The 18,211-nt window shown below is 48.1% G+C and overlaps 3 protein-coding genes across 3 annotated transcripts; 2 read left to right on the top strand and 1 right to left on the bottom strand.

The window, feature by feature from the left end:
• Window positions 1-3,042: 3,042 nt before the first annotated feature.
• LOC141164249 (histone H4) lies at window positions 3,043-3,388 on the top strand. The gene has a single exon (XM_073649376.1). It carries the CDS (start codon window positions 3,072-3,074, stop codon window positions 3,381-3,383), a length of 312 nt encoding a protein of 103 aa, XP_073505477.1. The 5' UTR covers window positions 3,043-3,071; the 3' UTR covers window positions 3,384-3,388.
• Window positions 3,389-14,600: 11,212 nt separating this feature from the next.
• On the bottom strand, window positions 14,601-15,046 carry LOC141164247 (histone H2A.J). Its single transcript, XM_073649375.1, has one exon. It carries the CDS (start codon window positions 15,003-15,005, stop codon window positions 14,601-14,603), a length of 405 nt encoding a protein of 134 aa, XP_073505476.1. The 5' UTR covers window positions 15,006-15,046.
• A 247-nt stretch (window positions 15,047-15,293) lies between these two features.
• On the top strand, window positions 15,294-17,460 carry LOC141164246 (histone H2B 1.1-like). The gene is made up of 2 exons (XM_073649374.1): window positions 15,294-15,904; window positions 17,198-17,460. The coding sequence occupies exon 1, from the start codon at window positions 15,326-15,328 to the stop codon at window positions 15,704-15,706; it is 381 nt and encodes a 126-aa protein (XP_073505475.1). The 5' UTR covers window positions 15,294-15,325; the 3' UTR covers window positions 15,707-15,904; window positions 17,198-17,460.
• The last annotated feature ends 751 nt before the right edge of the window (window positions 17,461-18,211 follow it).

Raw genomic sequence — 18,211 nt, 5'->3', positions numbered from 1 at the left:
TCCTTGGGCCAGAGGACTTGAAGTCCCCTGCGTGGTGGTTTTCTGCTGCTGAGCTTATAGCCCTCACAGCCTCGGACTCCAGTGTCCGGCTTTGTAAGTCTCTAGGCCGGACGAGCTCTGCTAGCTCCCCTCCTGGCCTCGTGTTCCTCCTCTGCCTACAGGGACTCTTCAGCCTGCTGCTGACCTGTCCCTATCTGCGGCTTGTCTGGAAATTCTCTCTGGCTGGACTGACTAACCCCGCCCCAGATCCAGTTTATAAAGGGCAGGTTTCTCCCCTCCCTGGACTGAGACAGGAGGTGCTGAATGCTAATTGTCCCCAACCAGGGAACCTCCCACCTGCTCTCAGACATGACATTGCTGCCACTGTGGCGACCAGACCTGTGGTGCCACAGCAGCAGTGAATATTCATTTTCTTTTATAGCGGGGAACAGTGTTGGCTGCAGCAGATGGCTCCTACGACGCTCCCCCCACTCCTCCCACCATCCACAGCAACAGTACCTTTGGACGATAAGACACATCCCCCACTTTCCTCCAAAATTTTGGAGGAAAAAAGTGCGTCTTATAGTCCAAAAAATATGGTAATTTGCTTTGTTAAAAAATAATAAACATCACAAACGAGCAAATAACAGACATATTTGGTGTCTCTGTAATCCTAACGACCATCAACACAACACAGCGATCAGATTATGTACGGGGATCAGTAAATTGGCTTAAAAAACCAACGTGATTGATATTTTTCCTCTATTAAACCCATAAAAAATGTAATAAATTGTAACGCTGAGGTCGTGTTCATATGAAGGGCCGCCATCAGTGCGTTACTGCCCTTACTAGTGTATGGGGCCCGGTGAGAAGAAGCAAAGAGGAGGGGCTCGGACCACAGAGCTCCTGTGCATAATGTCACTAGTGATCACTGTATTTCCTTTACACTATATACAGAGCTTCTGTATATAATGTCACTAGTGATCCCTGCATTATCTGTACACTGACACTATACACAGGAGCTCTGTATATAATGTGATATAGTGAGGGTACACAGCACTATGTATATGGAGGGTATATAACACTATATGGGGTATACTGTGGGATATGGGGGGGTATACAGCAGGAAATGGAGGATATATAGCAGGGGTATACAGCAGGATATGGAGTGTACACAGCATGATATGGAGAGTATACAGCACTACATGGAAGTATACAGCATGATATGGAGGGTATATAACACTATATGGGGTATACTGCAGGATATGGAGGGTATATAGCACTATATGAGGTATACAGCAGGATATGGAGGGTATACAGAAAGATATGGAGGGTATATAGCACTATATGGGGTATACAGCAGGATATGGAGTGTACACAGCTCTTTGTGGAGAGTATAAATAGACGGTATATAGTACTATATGGGGGGTTACAGCAGTATATGGAGGTATACAGCAGGATATAGACGGCATATAGCTGTATATGGAGGTATACAGCACTATAGACCTGTCAGTGACCCGAGCAGCAGTCACCGGGGAGGAGTCAGCTCTGTGACCGGATGTAACATCCTCGCGATAAAAGCGGGAAAATGACAGGAAAAAGGGCGGGAAATTCAACCTCCCCAACAGTTCTGTGCTCCGCCCACATCTGAGGAGAAGCCGCAGCTCCTGCTGCTGGGGGAGGGGCTGCTGACCGCCCTGTGCCCGGATGGCTGCAGTCTGCTCTGCGGGGACTGGAAACATCGGCCACTAAAGGGTTAACACCAAGTGTCTGCGGGGAGGAGCTGATCCTGTGCTGCCTGTGGGCGGAGCCATAGCCCTACTGAGCGCTGATTGGCTGAGCGCTGAATATGAAATGCCCGCACAACGGCTGATAGTTCCTCCCGCTCTTTGTTCTCCTCAGTGTAACACGTGGTGCAGAGCGCTATATGGAGGGTAATGGCATCATGTGGCCGTATACAGCGCTATATGGAGGGTAATAACATCATGTGGCCGTATACAGCGCTATATGGAGGGTAATAACATCATGTGGCCGTATACAGCGCTATATAGAGGGTAATAACATCATGTGGCCGTATACAGCGCTATATGGAGGGTAATAACATCATGTGGCCGTATACAGCGCTATATGGAGGGTAATAACATCATGTGGCCGTATACAGCGCTATATGGAGGGTAATAACATCATGTGGCCGTATACAGCGCTATACGGAGGGTAATAACATCATGTGGCCGTATACAGCGCTATATGGAGGGTAATAACATCATGTGGCCGTATACAGCGCTATATGGAGGGTGATAACATCATGTGGCCGTATACAGCGCTATATGGAGGGTGATAACATCGTGTGGCCGTATACAGCGCTATATGGAGGTGTTATATAGCGGTATATGGAGGGTAATGTCAGTACTTGGCCATAGACAGCATCATCTGGAGGAATACAGCGCTATACTGAGTGTATACAGTATTGTATCATAGTATATAGCCCCATATGGATTTATACTGTACTATAGTGACACTATGTCCAGCACACTATGGAGGAATACAGGAGTATATAGAGGGTATACAACAGGGTATGGAGTGTACACTGCACTATATGGAGGGTATATAGGGGTATACAGCAGGATATGGGGGATATATAGCAGTATATGGAGGGTATACAGCACTATATGGGGAAACAGTATATGGAGTTTATACAGCGCTATATAGGGGTATACAGCAGGATATGGAGCTTATACATCGCTGGATGGAGGAGAGTATATAACTCTATAGACCTCACAGTGAGTTATTTCCAGGTGTCACAGTGTAATTCCTCCGAGCAGGATGTCACCAGAGAGGAATCAAGGCTGTGACTATTTCCACCATCACAGTAGAAGCAGGAAAATACCAGGACAATGAGCGGGAAATTCAAAATCACTAACAGCTCTGTGCTCGGCCAATCAGAGGAAGGGGCGGAGCTGATAATGCAAATTCCTTTCCATCCCCGCCCTGGAAGCGCGTCACCTCTGCAGTCCTCTTTCTGGTCCCCTCACGCTCTATATAAAGGAGGACTGCGCGCTGTCAGTCATAGCTTTCTGCTGACTGCTTGGAAGATGTCTGGTCGCGGCAAAGGAGGGAAAGGTCTGGGGAAGGGCGGTGCCAAGCGGCACAGGAAGGTTCTCCGTGATAACATCCAGGGCATCACCAAGCCTGCCATCCGCCGTCTCGCCCGCAGAGGAGGAGTCAAACGCATCTCCGGCCTCATCTATGAGGAGACTCGCGGCGTCCTGAAAGTCTTCCTGGAGAACGTGATCCGTGACGCCGTCACCTACACCGAGCACGCCAAGAGGAAGACCGTCACCGCCATGGACGTGGTGTACGCGCTCAAGCGCCAGGGCCGCACTCTCTACGGCTTCGGGGGTTAATGCTTCTGTTCTGCTCTAACAACACAAAGGCTCTTCTCAGAGCCGCCCACATCTACTGAGGAGGAGCTCCTGCTGCTGGGGAGGGCGAGGGGCTGGAGACCCCCTGTGCTGGGGTGACTGCAGGCTGCTGCTCCAGGGGCGGCTGGAAGCATCGCAGGCGCTAATGGGATAACACTGAGGAGCTGCCTGTGGGCGGAGCCATAGCCCTGCTGAGCGCTGATTGGCTGAGCACTGAGTGTGTGATTCCTGCACTGAGGCTGATCTCTTCTGCTCTGTGTTCTCTGTGTAACATGTGGTGTCAGGATGGCGGCGGTTGCCGGGTGACTGAATATCTCACATATGGTTACTCCGCACTTTGGAGGGTGTACAGTACAGTATGGGCATCTACCGCCCACTGAGTGTATACAGCACTAGATGAATGGTATCATGAGTAGTGTTGAGCGATACCTTCCGATATCAGGAAATATCGTATCGGATTGGATCGGGCCGATACCCAAAAAGTATCGGATATCGCCGATTCCGATACCGGAAACCAATGCAAGTCAATGGGACAGAAATATCGGAATGAAAATAAACCCTTTCTTTCCTTGTAGGTTAATTCTACATGAAGTAAAACAACTAAGAATAATGTAGAATGACATGAAAAGCCGGCAATTCATCAGCGGCATTCACCGGTACCCGACAATTTACAACAGAAAGAATAGAGCTTCACACATAGATTAGGTAGATAGAAACATGTCAGTCACATATATATGAAGTACTGTGACAGTGTTGCTTACTGTACTTGTCATTTAGTGTAAAGGATTTATTTTAAAAAATATTAGTGTTTTCATGCACCGTCTCTTTAAGAAAGCCGGCCGGCAATTCAGCATCTGTACCCGACAATTTATAATAGACAGAATAGAGCTTCACACATAGATTAGATAGATAGAAACATGTCAGTCACATATATATGAAGTACTGTGACAGTGTTGCTTACTGTACTTGTCATTTAGTGTAAAGGATTTATTTAAAAAAATATTAGTGTTTTCATGCACCGTCTCTTTAAAAAAGCCGGCCGGCAATTCAGCAGCGGTACCCGACAATTTATAACAGACAGAATAGAGCATCACACATAGATTAGATAGATAGAAACATGTCAGTCACATATATATGAAGTACTGTGACAGTGTTGCTTACTGTACTTGTCATTTAGTGTAAAGGATTTATTTAAAAAAATATTAGTGTTTTCATGCACCGTCTCTTTAAAAAAGCCGGCCGGCAATTCAGCATCTGTACCCGACAATTTATAACAGACAGAATAGAGCTTCACACATAGATTAGATAGATAGAAACATGTCAGTCACATATATATGAAGTACAGTAATAGTGTTGATTACTGTACTTGTCATTTAGTGTTAAAATAAAGGATTTATTTAAAAAAAAAATGGCGTGGGGTTCCCCTTAATTTTAGGCTCTAGCGGAGGTTAAGCAGACAGCTGGGGCAAATGTTTGAAGCCTGGGAAGGGGGTAATACCCACGGAGCTTCCCAGGCTACTAATATCAGCCCCCAGCTGAATACCTAGCCTTTACTAGCTATTAAAATGGGGGAACCCCCCAAAAAAAATAACGTGGGGTCCCCCCTAATTTAATAGCTAGCACAGGCTAGGCAGACAGCTGGGGGCTGATATTAATAGCCCAGGAAGGGTGCCATGAATATTGGCCCCCTCCCAGGCTAGAAACACCAGCCGTCAGCCGCCCCAGAAATGGCGCATCCATAGGATGCGCCAATTCTGGCACTTAGCCTCGCTCTTCCCACTGCCCTGTAGCGGTGGCAGTGGGGTAATAGGGCTGGGGTTGATGTCAGCTTATAATGCCAGATGACATCAAGCCCAGGTTAGTAATGGAGAGGCGTCTATAAGACACCCCCATTACTAACCCCATAGTCAAAGTTAAAGAAAAACACAAACACCCAGAATAAAGTCCTTTAATTGAAATAAACACACAATTCTTTATTGTTCTAAATTAAACCATACTTACCATCACGCCCATTCCAGCTGAAGCCAACGATCTCCTGCAATAAAAGAAAAATAATAAAGCAACCTCATCCTTACCTTTCAATGGTTCCCAGGACAGCTCCAGCTCTGCTACATCGAGATGACAGGCTGGACCGCAGCAGAACGCTGCCATCCAGCCTGTCATCCCGCAGACACTGAGAAGCGCAGGCATGCTTGCGCTCCTCAGTGTCTCTCTGTGACGTCATCCAGATGAGCCGAGTTCATGTCCAATGAACTCAGCTCACCTCATGCACGTCACTGACAGCGTGGGAAAATTCTCACGCTGAAGTGCTGAGTGCAGGAGAATTTGCAGCGGGGGTGGCCCAGAAAGCTTGGGTCTCCCTGCGCTGCGGATTCCAGCCCCCAGCTGCCTAGTTGTATCTGGCTGGGCACAAAAATAGGGCGAAGCCCCACGCATTTTTTTTTTAAATTATTTCATGAAATTCATGGAATAATTAAGAAAAAAAGGGCTTCCCTATATTGTTGTGTCCGGCTAGGTACAAATAGGCAGCTGGTGGTTGGGGGCAGCCCGTTCCTGCCTGCTGTACCTGACTGGACACAAATATAGGGCGAAGCCCCATATAATTTTTTTTTAATTATTTCATGAATTTCCTGAAATAATTAAAAAAAATTGACGTGGGGCTTTGCACTATATTTGTGTCCAGCCAGGTACAGCAGGCAGGAACGGGCTGCCCCCAACCACCAGCTGCCTATTTGTACCTGGTTGGACACAACAATATAGGGAAGCCCTTTTTTTCTTAATTATTCCATGAATTTCATGAAATAATTAAAAAAAACAAAACGTGGAGCTTCTCCCTATTTTTGTGTCCAGCCAGGTACAACTAGACAGCTGGGGGATGGAATCTGCAGCGCAGGGAGGCCCAAGCTTTCTGCCCCCCCGCTGAAAATTGCAGTCTGCAGCCGCCCCGGAAAATGGCGCGTTCATAGAAGCTGGATGCTGTACCTGTACCATACAAAAATATGGCGAAGCCCACGTCAAAAGTTTTGGGAAAAATTAATTAAAAAATAAATAATAATTTAGGGACTGCATCTTTATTAACTCCTCAAATGTCATTTAGTGTTAAAATAAAGGATTTATTTAAAAAAAAAATGGCGTGGGATCCCCCATAATTTTAGTCTCTAGCGGAGGTTAAGTAGACGGCTGGGGCAGATGTTTGAAGCCTGGGAAGGGGGTAAAACCCACGGAGCTTCCCAGGCTACTAATATCAGCCCCCAGCTGAATACCTAGCCTTTACTAGCTATTAAAATGGGGGACCCCCCCAAAAAAAATGACGTGGGGTCCCCCCTATTTTAATAGCTAGCAAAGGCTAGGCAGACAGCTGGGGGCTGATATTAATAGCCCAGGAAGGGTGCCATGAATAATGGCCCCCTCCCAGGCTAGAAACACCAGCCGTCAGCCGCCCCAGAAATGGCGCATCCATAGGATGCGCCAATTCTGGCACTTAGCCTCGCTCTTCCACGCTGCCCTGGTGCGGTGGCAGGGGGTAATAGTGATGGGGTTCATGTCAGCGCCAGCTGCCATGAAGCCCAGGTTAGTAATGATGGGCGTCTATAAGACACCCCCATTACTAACCTACAAAGTGTTAAAAAGAAAAAACACACACTACACCCAGAAAAAAATAATTTATTTGAAATAAAACACACAATTTTATTTAATTCTTAGTTTACTAAAAATAATAGTTACCTGTCCACGTTCCTGCGCTGATCTCCCATGCACAGCTGTCACATCTGGAGATGGTGACAGCTGTCATGGCTGCTGTAAGCTCACGCTGCCGGGAACACGTCCGCTCCCGGCAGCGGGAGCCACTGACTGAGGTCACCGGAGTGCATTCAGGCAGCGCAGCTCCGGAGACCTCCTTTACGGCACTGCTGTACCGTGGGAATTTCTCACGATACAGCAGGGCCGTAAAGGAGCTAACCGGAGCAGCGCTGCCTGAACTCCGGTGAACCCTTACGGCCCCGTCATTCTAGCGGCGGCAGCGGTTCAGAGCGGTCACATTCTATGTGGCTGCTCTGAACTGGAGATCTTCGTGGGACACTCGTGGACTACTACGGAGGGGTAAGGATAAGGTTGTGGTTTATTATTTTATATTTTATTACAGGAGATCGATGGCTTCGGGGAATTAGGTGTCTAGGTGAGTATAGGTGTAGTTTTTTATTTTTTACTTTATTTTAGGTGGCGATCGGCGGGGACAGGTAATGTATGAACTAATTTCTTTTAGGTAACCACTGGCCACCAATTACATGTATTTAACATTTATTGGGGACACAGTAGGGCAATTTAAATAGCAGGATCAGGCTGATGGGAACTACTGCTCCCATCGAGCTGATCCTGCTGGCAGGAGTGGACGGGGGACAGACATAGGCCGATGGGAGTAGTAGTGTCACATCGGCCTATGTCTGCCTGCACGCACAGACACCGCGCACACCCGCACAAACATCGCACAGACACCCCGCACACACACCCCGCACACACCCGCACAAACATCGCACACACACCCCGCACACACACTAATCATGACGGGTCTGGGAGGTGAGGCTGACCTGTGCGGCCGTGGGAAAGTTCATGTGAGTTCATGCAATGCAGTCAAGCATGAACTCACATGAACCCTCTGAGGGCAACGCGGCTACTTCAAATGAACAGCTGATCGGCATCACCTGATACCTCAGCTGTTCATTTGAAATAACCGGCGGGAAAGCGCAGCACAGAACGGGAAAGCCGGCGGTGAAGTCTTTTCACTGCCGGCTTCCCCGCCCGGGTCCTTCGCTCCTTGGTGCTGCGCTCCCCGCCCGGTCCTAATTTACGATTGGGATTGGAGGTGGCGAGGGGAGCGGAGGATCGGGGTGGGAGGCTGCGGGGAAGCAGTATGGGGCTGTGTGATTGTTTAAAAGCCGGCGGCTTTTTACCGCGCGCCGGCTTTTAAACAATCAGGAGAATTCTCCCCCGCTGGGATGGCATTCTGATGACAGGCTGGATCGCGCTGCCATCCAGCTTGTCATCCTTCACAGACACTGCAGAGCGCAGGCATTATGGGAACTTCCGATTCCGGTATCTGATATTGTAAAAGTATCGGAATTCCGATACCGCGAATATCGGCCGATACCCGATATTACAGTATCGGAATGCTCAACACTAATCATGAGGGAAACTTGTTTTCTGTATATTCCATCTTGTTCCCTGAATTACCCAAGTACTTGGACCCCTACCATCTCAACCTTAAATACAAGACTCCAGGTCATATCCATTGTGCATGTCAGGACCACCCTGAATACTTGCAATTCCTTTGTTTCCTGTCTATATAAACCTGTGAGTCTAAGCTGAAATTTACATTGTGTATACAGTTATCTGCAAAATAATAGTGTTAAAAACAACCATCAGCAGAGCGCTGTTTGCATTTGGCACCAATGTCGCTGATTGGTCGCATCTGGCGTCCGCGACCAATCAGCAGAGCGCTGATTGGTTGCGGCTGGAGTCCGCGACCAATCAGCAGAGCGTTGTTTAAATTTGACGCCAATCTCGCGGATTGGTCGAGGCTGGCAACCGCGACCAATCAGAGCGCTGTTTACATTTGGCGCCTATGTCGCTGATTGGTCGCATCTGGTGTCCGCGACCAATCAGCAGAGCGCTGATTGGTTGCGGCTGGAGTCCGCGACCAATCAGCAGAGCGTTGTTTAAATTTGGCGCCAAGCTCGCTGCTTGCTGGCCGCGACCAATCAGCACAGCAGTGTTTAAATCTGGCGTCAACATCGGTGATTGGTCGCGGGCGCTATTTAAATGTGGCGCCCAAATCGGTGATTGGTCGCGGGCAGCGGCCGCGACCAATCAGCACAGCGGTGTTTAAATTTTGCACCAAGATCACTGATTGGTCGGGTGCGGAGACCGCGACCAATCAGCAAATCGTATTGGTGAGGACCAGGGAGCGGCGCTGCCTGTGCGGCTACCTCCGCTGCGAGAAGCCGGGACATGAGCGACTGCTCGCAGCAGAAGTATCCCGACCCGCAGCGCCGCTCACCCTAGCCGCTGATCTCCCGACACTAGCCGCATGGTGTTACTAAGGTCCGGACATTTGTGTTCAAAACCGCTGATTGGTCGCGGGCGCTGTCCGCGACCAAACACCCATTTGGGCACCACATTTAAATATCGCCCGCGACCAATCACCGATCTTGGAGCCACATTTAAACACCGCTGTGCTAATTGGTCGCGGATGCTGCCCGTGACCAATCACTGATTTGGGCGCCACATTTAAATAGCAACCGCGACCAATCAGCACAGCAGTGTTTAACTTTTGCAGCAAGATCAGTGATTGGTCGCGGCCGAAGACCGCGACCAATCACCGATTTGTGCACCACATTTAAATAGCGGCCGCGACCAATAACCGATTTGGGCGCCACATTTAAATAGCAACCGCGACCAATCAGCACAGCGGTGTTTAAATGTGTCTGCAAGATGGGTGATTGTTCGCGGCCGCTATTTAAATGTGTCGCCCAAATCGGTGATTGGTCGCGGGCAGCGTCCGCGACCAATCAGCACGGCAGTGTTTAACTTTTGCAGCAAGATCAGTGATTGGTCGCGGCCGAAGACCACGACCAATCACCGATTTGTGTGCCACATTTAAATAGCGGCCGCGACCAATCACCGATCTTGCAGAGACATTTAAACCCCGCTGTGCTGATTGGTCGCCGACGCTGCCCACGACCAATCTCCGATTTGGGCGCCACATTTAAATAGCGCCGGCAACCAATCACCGATGTTGACGCCACTTGTAAACACTGCTGTGCTGATTGGTCGCTTCCAGCAATCAGTGAGATTGGCGCCAAATTTAAACAACGCTCTGCTGATTGGGCGCGGCTGCCAGCCACGACCAATCAGCGAGATTGGCTCCAAATTTAAACAACACTCTGCTGATTGATTGCGGTCGGCCGCCGCGACCAATCAGCAGTATTGGCGCCAAATTTAAACACCGCTCTGCTGATTTGTCGCGGTCGCCCACGACGACCAATCAACAACATTAGCGCCAAATTTTAACAACGCTCTGCTGATTGGTTGCGGACGGTGGCCGCGACCAATCAGCAATATTGGCGTCAAATTTAAACACCGCTCTGCTGATTTGTCGCGGTCGCCGGCGGCGACGAATCAGCAATATTGGCGCCAAATTTTAACAACGCTCTGCTGATTGGTCGAGGTCGCCAGCCGCGACCAATCAGCAGTATTGGCGCAAAATTTAAACCCCGCTCTGCTGATTAGTCGCAACGACCGGCAGTGACCAATCAGCATTATTGGCGCCAAATTTAAACCCCGCTCTGCTGATTGGTCGCGTTCGTTGCCCGCGACCAATCAGCATTATTGGCGCCAAATTTAAACCCCGCTCTGCTGATTAGTCGCGACCGCCGGCCGTGACCAATCTGCGATATAGGCGCCAAATTTTAACACCGCTTTGGTGATTGGTCACGGTTGCCGGCCTCGACCAATCAGCGATTTTGGCGCCAAATTTAAATACCGCTCTGCTGATTGCGCCCTGTCGGCCGCATACATATTCTAGAATACCCGATGCATTTGAATCGGGCCACCATCTACTCTATATATATATAATCGTCTTATCCCGTCTGTCTGTCTGTCCAGGAAATCCCGCCTCGCTCATTGGTCCGCCAGCGGCAAATCAGCGACGCGGGATTTCAGAAAAAAGATGGCGGCCGTTAGCGGCTCATCTGCGGGACGGAGATGCAGCCGGGAGATGACCGTCGCGAGGCGCTCATCTCCCGGCCGGTAGCAGCAGAAGGACCTCGACCGCCGGCGCCGCTGACCTCCATGCGGCTAGTGTGTCAAGGGAGGACCGGGGAGCGGCGCTGCGGGTCGGGATACTTCTGCTGCGAGCAGTCGCTCATCTCCCGGCTTCTCGCAGCGGAAGTAGCCGCACAGGCAGCGGCGCTCCCCGGTCCTCACTAATACGATTCCACTCCCCGGTCCTCACCAATACGATTCACTGATTAGTCGCGCTCTCCGGCCGCGACCAATCAGTGATCTTGGCTCAAAAGTTAAACACCGCTGTGCTGATTGGTCGCGGCCGCTGCCCGCGACCAATCACCGATTTGGGCGCCACATTTAAATAGCGGCCGTGACCAATCAGCGATCTTGCCGACACATTTAAACACTGCTGTGCTGATTGGTCGCGGACACTGCAGGCAACCAATCAGCGATCTTACCGACATATTTAAACACTGCTGTGCTGATTGGTCGCGGACGATGCCCGCGACCAATCCGCGATCTTGCCGACAAATTTAAACACTGCTGTGCTGATTGGTCACGGACGCTGCCCGCGACCAATCAGCGATTTTGGCGCCAAATTTAAACAAGCTCTCTGGTCCTTACTAACACAGTTCGCTGATTGGTCGCGGCCGCTACCCGTGACCAATCACCGATATTGCCGCCAAATTTAAACACCGTTTTGCTGATTGCGCCCGGTCTGCCGCATACATATTCTAGAATACCCGATGCGTTAGAATCGGGCCACCGTCTAGTTAATATATAAACCCAACCGTTAATTAAAATAGGGACACTGGTTAGGAATCTACAATAGATTACATCCCCTTTATCTGTTTTCTATCTGGACTTTAGTGGATCATGGTCACCAATAATACATACTAATTCATTAACTGTGATCCAATATACATCCTTAACTGGATGTAGGTACAATTGTTATTAAGAAATTAATATTTGATTTAATAATTAATAAAAGTTTTATTTTCACATCCTTTCCCTCTCTTCTCTCTTTTCACAGCATATCGCAGATGTCAAGACTCTGACACTGTTTGCTCCATGAGCCTCCTGATGAACTCTATAACGGAGGGGGGCTGTCGCCCCATATCGTTGCTCCTATTCGCTTTCAATCTCCTTGAGCAGCATGTTCACGCTGAACTCTCCTCTAATCTCTCATGTAACTCACTATTCGACAACCTACAATCTGGCTTCCGTCCCCACCATTCCACTGAAAATGTCCAGACCAAAATTACTAACGATTTACAGCCAAAGCCAACAGACAATTCTATACTCCTCCTTCTTGACCTGTCCTTTGCCTTCAATACAGTTGACCACTGCCTCCTACTACATATCCTCTCTTACTCATGCATCTTTACCCTTGGCCTGGGACAACTTTAAGTCCCATGGCTTTCAGTACCATCTGAATGCTGATGAAACTCAGATCTACAGGTGCATCTCACAAAATTAGAATATCATCAAGCAAACAGTATCACTGTGCTTGATTTGCCAGCAAACTCGCCCGACCTTAACGCCATAGATAATCTATAGAGTATTGTCAAGAGAAAGATGAGAGACACCAGACCCAACAATGCAGACGAGCTGAAGGCGGCTATCAAAGCAACCTGGGCTTCCATAACACCTCAGCAGCCACAGGCTGATCACCTCCATGCCACATTGCAGCATTGATGCAGTAATTGATGCAAAAGGAGCACCGGCCAAATATTGTGCATTTACTGAACATACATTTCAGTAGGACAACATTTCGGATTTTAAAATCATTTTTCAAGCATTCTAATTTACTGAGAATGATTTTTCTGTTTTCATTGGCTGTAAGCCATAATCATCAACATTAACAGAAATAACTACTTGAAATAGATCCCTCTGTTTGTAATAAATCTATATAATATGAGTTTCACTTTTTGTATTGAAGAACTGAAATAAATTAACTTTTTGATGATATTCACATTTTACGAGATGCGCCTGTACCTCTCTGCTGTCCAGAATCCCGGAGTATCAGCCATATCCTCCTTTTTCTCCTCTCGCTTCTTCAAGCTCAATGTGGACAAATCTGTACTCAATCTTTCCTCCGTCTCACGTATCCACTCTACCCTATCACAATAAATGACATCATATATTCCCCTGTGCCGGAAATTCACTGACTTGGAGTACCCTTGACTCTGCTCAGTCCTTCAAAACCCACATACAAACTTACCACCTCCAGCTCAAAAATATTTCCAGAATCCGTCCTTTCCTCAACCCTCAATCTACTAAAATGATTGTGCATGCCCCCATCATCTCCCGCCTCGACTACTGCAACATCTTCCTCTGTGGCCTACCTGCGAACACTCTCGCACCTCTCTAGTCCGTACTTAACTCTGCTGCCTCACTAGTTCATCTCGCTCATCCCCCCTTTACAAATCCCTTCATTGGCTCCCAATTCATCGATCTAAAACAGGGGTCTCAAACTCGGCTGGGTATATGGGCCGCACATGGAAAAAATTTGAATTTGGGGGGCCGCATTCTTTGTTCAATGTGACATTTTTAGTGATACCATTTTTTTTTGTATACACCTTTTGAACATTTTTTCCGTGTTTATTTTTTTATGGCTTGGGTCGTTATGGATGTGGCGATAATAAACGTGCACTTTTTTGTGTTTACTTTAGTTTACATATAAAACAGCATTTTTAGTGCCCAATATTTTTTCATGCTTTATTTTTATTTTTTGGATTTTTACAATTTTGTTTCCCCCAATTGGCCACATTCAGTAATATTGTCTTACAATTAGCATCATATAGTAATAATGGCAAACATCTTGTAGTAATGTTCCCCATCCAAGTCCCCATCCTGTGGCTATGTGCCCCATCCAGGTCCCCATCTTGTGGCTATGTGCCCCATCCAGGTCTCCATCTTGTGGCTATGTGCCCCATCCAGATCCCCATCTTGTGGCTATGTGCCCCATCCAGATCCCCATCTTGTGGCTATGTGCCCCATACAGGTCCACATCTTGTGGCTATGTGCCCCATCCAGGTCCCCATCTTGTGGCTATGTGCCCCATCCAGGTCCCCATCCTGTGGCTATGTGATTGCCACTGCAATCCCCCCACCTCCTCTCCAACCTACAGTCTCCTTCCCCATCATCCTGTAGAATATAAGCCTACAAAGGCAGGGTCCTCTTCCCTCTGTTCCAGTCTATCATTGTTAGTTTACATTCTGTAAGTAACCCCTCCTCATGTACAGTACAACACTATGGAATTAACGGTGCTATATAAATAATCTCTGCTATAGAATAGATCTGTACGTACAGATAATTCCTGAGATCAGCGGCGCCAGCTCTTGTGGTGACGGTGTGGGTGGCTCTTAGAAGAGCCTTTGGGTTGTGTGGATGATACAGGATCGGCTGCAGCGCTCACTTGCTCTTGCCTGACTTGCTGCTCACCTTGCTGCTCTCGGTCTTCTTGGGCAGCAGCACGGCCTGGATGTTGGGCAGGACGCCCCCCTGGGCGATGGTCACCCCACCCAGCAGCCTGTTCAGCTCCTCGTCATTGCGCACGGCCAGCTGCAGGTGGCGGGGGATGATGCGGGTCTTCTTGTTGTCCCGGGCGGCATTGCCGGCCAATTCCAGGATCTCAGCGGTCAGATACTCCAGCACAGCAGCCAGATAGACCGGAGCACCGGCGCCCACCCTCTCAGCATAGTTACCCTTGCGGAGAAGCCTGTGCACACGACCGACCGGGAACTGCAGTCCTGCCCGGGATGAGCGGGTCTTGGCTTTAGCACGGACCTTCCCTCCTTGTTTGCCGCGTCCAGACATCACTGCGCTCACAGTTATCAGCAGATAAGAGAAGTCTCTTGTGTGCTTAAGTAGGAAGTCTCCTGTGCCTTTTATAACCTGCTGCTGCCCCTCCATTGGCTGGATCTCAAGTCACCAATGCAAACAAGATTTGTGGAAACACCAATCAGCTGCAGTGGGCGGAGATCATTGCATATATATTGGTCACATGACTTTCTCACCCAATAGAACAGTGATCTGACAGCATTGCTCATTTGCATGGCCGGTCTATAAATACAGCCGCTCTGGGAGGAGCTGGATCATTATTCTCTCTCCAGTGAAGAGAATATTCTGCTATCATCATGCCTGAACCTGCCAAGTCTGCACCAGCAGCCAAGAAGGGCTCCAAGAAAGCTGTGACCAAGACTCAGAAGAAGGACGGCAAGAAGCGGAGGAAGAGCAGGAAGGAGAGCTATGCCATCTATGTGTACAAGGTGCTGAAGCAGGTCCACCCTGACACCGGCATCTCCTCCAAGGCCATGGGCATCATGAACTCCTTTGTCAATGACATCTTTGAGCGCATTGCAGGGGAAGCCTCCCGCCTGGCTCACTACAACAAGCGCTCCACCATCACCTCCCGGGAGATCCAGACCGCTGTGCGCCTGCTGCTGCCCGGAGAGCTGGCCAAGCACGCCGTGTCCGAGGGCACCAAGGCCGTCACCAAGTACACCAGCGCCAAGTGATCTGCTCCAAGCTCTACACCCACAACCCAAAGGCTCTTCTAAGAGCCACCCACCCCGTCTACATCAGAGCTGTGGCTGCTTGTCTGTGTTCTGCAAGAAATTCCGTGCAGGAACGTATTGCAAAAAATATAGTTGACCACCAGGATGGATCCATGAAAGAGAAGTTATGCCTAACCTACATGTTAGACTTCTGAGAAGGTAAGTGCTATTATGGTTGTTAGTCATGCGTCCGATGTGATATATCTGGACTTTGCAAAGGCGTCTGACGCTGAACCACACAACAGCCAGAAGCCGGGACTCGGTCCAGTATGCAGATGGGTGAAGAACTGGTTAAGGGACAGGAAACATGTTTTAAATGGTAGATTTTCTAAGTATGATATTGCCAGAAGTGGGGACCTCGGATCTGTACTGGGAGCAGATGTGGGCGAAGCACAGAACTGTTGGGGATTTTGAATTTCCCGCTCTTTTTACTGTCCCTTTTCCACTTTCTATCATGAGGATGTTGGTCACAAATGGTTCTGATAGTGAAGTATACCCTACATATCCAGCTGTATACCCCCTTATAATGCTATATACCATCCATATAATGTTGTATACCCTTTATATAGTGCTATAGATCCTCCATATACTGCTGTAAATCATCATGTGCTGTATACTCCCCATATAGTGCTCCGTATACCCCCATATATACCAGATATTCAGATCTCGCAGCCCTATATTGGAGACCACCCTATTGATCATTTACAGTCCCCACAAACCCCTGCACCATAAATGAAAAGTGCTTCAGGAACTCATCCCTTCTCCTGAAACACCCTGACCCCACAATAAAGAGGTCAGATAAGGCAGATCACTGGATCACCACCTTTTTCTGCTGCTCCTCTTTACAAAGTCTGAATTCTTTCTGATGCAAAGCTTTTACCTCTACATCAGGTGATTCATCTAATAATCTGTTAGGTGGGGACCACAAGGATCTGGACTGGGAGCAGTAGGGGCCAAAAAGAGGTTTGGAATAATCTTTAATGTCTTCATTAATGACCTTGTGAAGGAGAGTAAAGTTCCAGTCTACAGAAAAGAAGGACTTGGGAGTTCTGGTTACAAGTTGAGCAATCAATATCAGGCAGCAGCAACAAAAGCAAATAAGATTTGAGGATGTATAAAGAGATCATTTGATCCCAATGTATTTGTGGCCTCTAGATATTTATAGAGGGGTAGCCTTTATAATATGGGATCCAGTTTGGGGCTCCACGTCTTAAAAGTATTAAAGGTGTCACCTAGATTAACATTGGCATGTTATGAAGGACTCCTGCTGGTCACCTCTCACTTAATGAACCCATTCTCTGAGCACTGGGTCCTAGTGCCCTCTGCCTCCAGTGTTCTCCTGGTAATGGGGGAGGATGGGCTGTTAACTCTTTCAGTGCTCAGCTGCATTTTCATGTTTCTCAATGTTCAGATCTGCACTTCCTCTGATGTTACACACCCTTTGCTCCCCAGACCAGTGGAGAAACCTGATCAATGAACTTTCAAAGACTGATCTATTTCTTGGTCTGAATCTCACATTATTAATGGAGAAGCCAATCACTTGTTTTTCACAGCAGGATCGGTTGCTGAGATAAATGAACAAAGGACAAGATGGTGGGTATAAAGCACCATATAGATTTATACAGCACTATATGGGGGTTTATGGCACTACATGGATGAATACAGTAATTTTTATTTATATAGCGCCAACATATTCCACAGCATTTTACATTTTAGAGGGGACTTGTACAGACAATAAAACACAATACAGAATAACATATATAAACCTATAAGAGAAATGGTGCACCCCAAAAATGCAACTCAGTGCTAGAGAAAGAATTAAAAGATATATATTTTATTTAGGTATATTTAAAAACCAAAATCACTACAAAAATATAAAAGAAAGATCAATGGGTATGAGGTGAGAGATACATGAAAGAAAGATCACAGAGGGGCATAGGGGCTCTATATATAAGGGTGCATAAGGGTCCTTTGTATTAATAGATGCCAAAACGGCAGTATTCCTGGTTTAAGCCACAAACATGCATGGACTCATAGGACAGTACCAGTGCCATGCGCACAATTCAAATAGCAACCTAGTAAACAGTATACACATATATGTGCGCTCGCCACTTAACATGAGTCAGGCTTACCCATATGTATCCCGCTGTGATCGCGCCCCGACGCGCGTTTCGCGTGGTGGGCTTCCTCGGGGGGCGGTGTGGTATGTATGAGGTCTCATGTCCATTTATATCCTCAATCAAAATGTCCATAACAGCCATTGGTGATGGCGCACGCGAGCGAAATCCCGGCGTCCATAGGTCAGTTCCAGCCATCGCGATGACGGCGCGGGTCAGGAAAGTGTTTCCTGTGATGTCATTTCCCGCGTCGCATCGTATGGATGCCTTCGGTGATGATGGTGCTGCAGGGACCCACAGCACGTGCGCACATCCAGGTGGCCATTTTCCTTATGGGCAAAAATGAAGG

Source organism: Phyllobates terribilis, unplaced genomic scaffold (genome assembly GCF_046119375.1).
Source record: "Phyllobates terribilis strain yellow unplaced genomic scaffold, ASM4611937v1 Scaffold_10__3_contigs__length_209671492, whole genome shotgun sequence".
In the NCBI taxonomy this organism is placed as follows: Eukaryota; Metazoa; Chordata; class Amphibia; order Anura; family Dendrobatidae; genus Phyllobates; species Phyllobates terribilis.
The sequence above is the reverse complement of the archived record's forward strand: the minus strand, read 5'-3'. Positions and strand labels throughout refer to the sequence as shown.